The sequence below is a fragment of the Cyclopterus lumpus genome, chromosome 11 (assembly GCF_009769545.1).
Source record: "Cyclopterus lumpus isolate fCycLum1 chromosome 11, fCycLum1.pri, whole genome shotgun sequence".
Lineage (NCBI taxonomy): Eukaryota > Metazoa > Chordata > Actinopteri > Perciformes > Cyclopteridae > Cyclopterus > Cyclopterus lumpus.
Genome location: NC_046976.1, coordinates 20,488,006 through 20,491,738, shown reverse-complemented (window position 1 = coordinate 20,491,738; position 3,733 = coordinate 20,488,006). Strand labels below are relative to the sequence as shown.

At 37.5% G+C, this 3,733-nt stretch overlaps 1 protein-coding gene across 1 annotated transcript in view; it reads left to right on the top strand.

Annotated features, from left to right (window-relative positions):
- The first annotated feature begins 1,134 nt into the window (after positions 1-1,134).
- LOC117739375 (H-2 class I histocompatibility antigen, Q9 alpha chain-like) overlaps positions 1,135-3,733 on the top strand; it is an 8,592-nt gene continuing 5,993 nt past the window's right edge. Inside the window, exons 1-2 of the mRNA XM_034545740.1 lie at positions 1,135-1,231; positions 3,017-3,283. Coding sequence (XP_034401631.1) covers positions 1,180-1,231; positions 3,017-3,283 — 319 coding nt within the window. The 5' untranslated portion in view covers positions 1,135-1,179. The remainder of the gene's footprint in view (positions 1,232-3,016; positions 3,284-3,733) is intronic.

Below are 3,733 nucleotides of genomic sequence, written 5' to 3'. Positions count from 1 at the left end.
AGTCTGTTAGTAGGGGTCCTGGTCTATATAGTCCTGGGGATGTGAGTCAGAGTCTGTTAGTGGGGGTCCTGGTCTTCATAGTCCTGGGGATGTGAGTCAGAGTCTGTTAGTGGGGGTCCTGGTCTTCATAGTCCTGGGGATGTGAGTCAGAGTCAGTTAGTGGGGGTCCTGGTCTTCATAGTCCTGGTCTTTACAGTCCTGGTCTTTATAGTCCTGGTCTTTATAGTCCTGGGGATGTGAGTCAGTCTGTTAGGGGGGGTCCTGGTCTTCATAGTCCTGGGGATGTGAGAAACAGGTATTGATCTGTATGATATTTTGTAACAATCCATTTAAATTCAATAACCTTTCATGAAGTGCTTCGTCAACAAGTGATGAGGCTGAAACCAAAATGAAAGCAGCATCAGGTGTTCAAAACATCACAGGTGTCACATTTCTCTGCTTGCAGCAGTTTCCAGCGTCCTCGGCTCTGAGTCGGCTCAAGCAGCATCTGATGTTTGTGTTGAGGAAGCTCTCTGACTCTCTTCCTGCTTTGCTCCTCGTCTCTTCTCCTCTTGGTCTCCTCTCCCAGACCAGCTGAGGGGAAGAGAAGCTGTTTGGTGGAAGCTACATGGTGGTGGGCTCGTCCGTCTGATGGTTCAGGCCTAACGTGTGCCCGGACCAGTGTGTGTGGGCCCTGCTGAGCACATGAAGAACACTCCTCATTGGATGTGTGTGGACCCCCCCTCCATCTCACTTCATTACCAGAAGCTTTGACTGCACTCAGATCAGTTTCACAGGACGGACAGCAAGAGTCCTGCTGCACGGGAGCAACGAGAGGAGCTGATGTGTAGCTCGCGGTGTGACCTTTGACCTCCCACGTCACGTGACAACCAGACCACGGGTCCCCGACAGCAGGAGGTGAAACACGTCCCAGTGAACGTCTCCTTCGTCCTCACACAGGCCGCAGCGTCCGCCATCGCGTTACTTTCTCTTTCGTGTACAACCTGCGCGCGGCTCTTCTACCTAGTTTCAAGTGACGTCACGCTCAGCTTAAATTCCCCATTGGCTCAGACGGAGGTGGAGGGCAGCGCTCCTCCTCCTCCTCCTCCTCTCGCTCCCCTCATACAGTCCCGGTCCCGGACCTGAACGCAACCGCATCCCTGTTCCTCCAGCAGACCGAGAAGCAGCAGAAGTTCCCCGATGACGTGGACTCTGTGTCTCCTGATGATGAGCCTTCACGGCGCGGCGGCAGGTGAGTGACCCCTTTGCTCCACACGGGGGTCCTTTCCCAGGATAAAGGACCCAAAGCAATACTTGAGTAGAGTAAAGAAAGCTTCCTGTCAAATGACTCCAGTGAAAGTGAAAGTCCCCTCTTGAATCCTCCTCGAGTCCAAGTCTTAAAGTACCTGGTGTTGACTGTCCCTTCAGTCTCAAGTCACGACTGAAGTACCGGAAGTCTTTCTGCGTGGTTACTGAACACAGCTGGTCTCTCACACTGCGTTTCATCAGCTGGAGCTTCTTCTGGTGTTTAGTTGCAGCACTTGCGTCGTTGACGATATGAACAAGTTATTAAAAAGTTTATAAAACGAGAGTAAATCCCGTGCGCGCGACTCATTGCTCGATCCCGACGTGACGGTGAAGGGAGCCGCTGTCTATATATATTATTTATATTTATCCATATATTTATATAATATATATTATTATTTATATACATATAAATAATATATATATTTATATTATTTATATATATATATATTACTTATATATATATGGATATATTTATATATATTATTTATATACATATAAATATATATATTATTTATATATATATATATATATTATTATATATAGTATATATTAAAATAATATAAATATATATATATTATTTATATATACATATATTTATATTATTTATATACATATACATATATATTTTATTTTTATATATATGTATATTTATATATATAAATAATATATATATTCCTATTTCTATATATATATATATATATAAATAATATAAATATATATTATGTATATATATACATATATATTATTTATATATACATATATTTATATATATTATTTATATACATATATATTTTATTTTTATATATATGTATATTTATATATATAAATAATATATATATTCCTATTTTTATATATATATATATAAATAATATAAATATATATTATGTATATATATACATATATATTATATATATTTATATATACATATATTTATATATATTTATATACATATACATATATTATTTTTATATATATATAAATAATATATATATTTATATTATTTATATATATATACATATATTTGTATATATATTATTTACATACATATACATTTATATATATATATATATTTATTTTTAATTTGTATATGTATATATATTTAAATTATATATATATATATATATATATATATATATACATATATATATATTTATAGAGTAGCTAGAAATAGAAGTAAATAAATATCAAGCTAATTTGAGCTCATTCATAAACAGTCTTCATGACACAGTTTGTCCTCCAGAGGACAGCAGTTCACTTTTCAACTGAAATGTTCCACTTTCGTTTCTCTCTTAGTCACAAAAAACAACAACAAACGAATCAGCATCAGTGTGTTTGTGTTGTGTGTTCATATAAAAACACACCATCAGCTGATGTGTTTCATACACAGTCGTCAGAGGTATGAACAGAATACATTTATTGATGTGTGTGTTGAGTGCACAGCAGATGTTGTGAGGACGTCTTGGATGTGCTGGAAAACCACTTTGTTCAAGTGGGAAAACGATCACATTATTATTATTAATCCGTCTATATATAATATTTCAGTTATTGTGGATTCTTTACTGTTTTTTATTTGCTTATTCATAAAACTTGATCTTGTTTCTTTGTACTTTGTGTCTCTTGTTTGCACTTTACTCTCTGCTGCTGGAAATACTGCAGATGTCGTCGCTTCAGGACTAATAATAATAATAATATTAATACTAATAATACTAATATTAACTTTCTGTTCCAGTGACTCACTCTCTGAAGTACTTTGAGACTGCGTCCTCTGGAGTCCCAAACTTCCCAGAGTTTGTGTATGTTGGGCTGGTTGATGAACTTCCAATAAGTCACTATGACAGTAAGACCAGGAGAGCAGAACCCAAACAGGACTGGATGAGGAGAGTCACAGAACAGGATCCTCAGTACTGGAAGAGAGAGACTGAGAAGTCTTTGAACATCCAGCAGATCTACAAAGGCAACATTGAAACAGCAAAACAGCGCTTCAATGAAACTGGAGGTTTGTTTATATTGTCATCATGTATTTTAGTAAACAGACACACACACACACACACACACACACACACACAGACACACACAAAATCACAGAAACACACACACATTCATTCACACACAATTACACTCACACACACACACACACACAATTACACAGAGACACACACACACACACACACACAATCACAGACAATCACACACACACAGACACACACTCACACACACACACACAATCACACTCACACACACACACAATTACACAGAGACACACACACACACACACTCACAGACAATCACAGACACACACACACACACACACACAAAAACACACGCACAATAACACAGATACACACACACACAATTACACTGAGACACACACACACACACTCACAGACACACACATACACACAGACACACACACAATAACACAGATACACACACGCACAATAACACA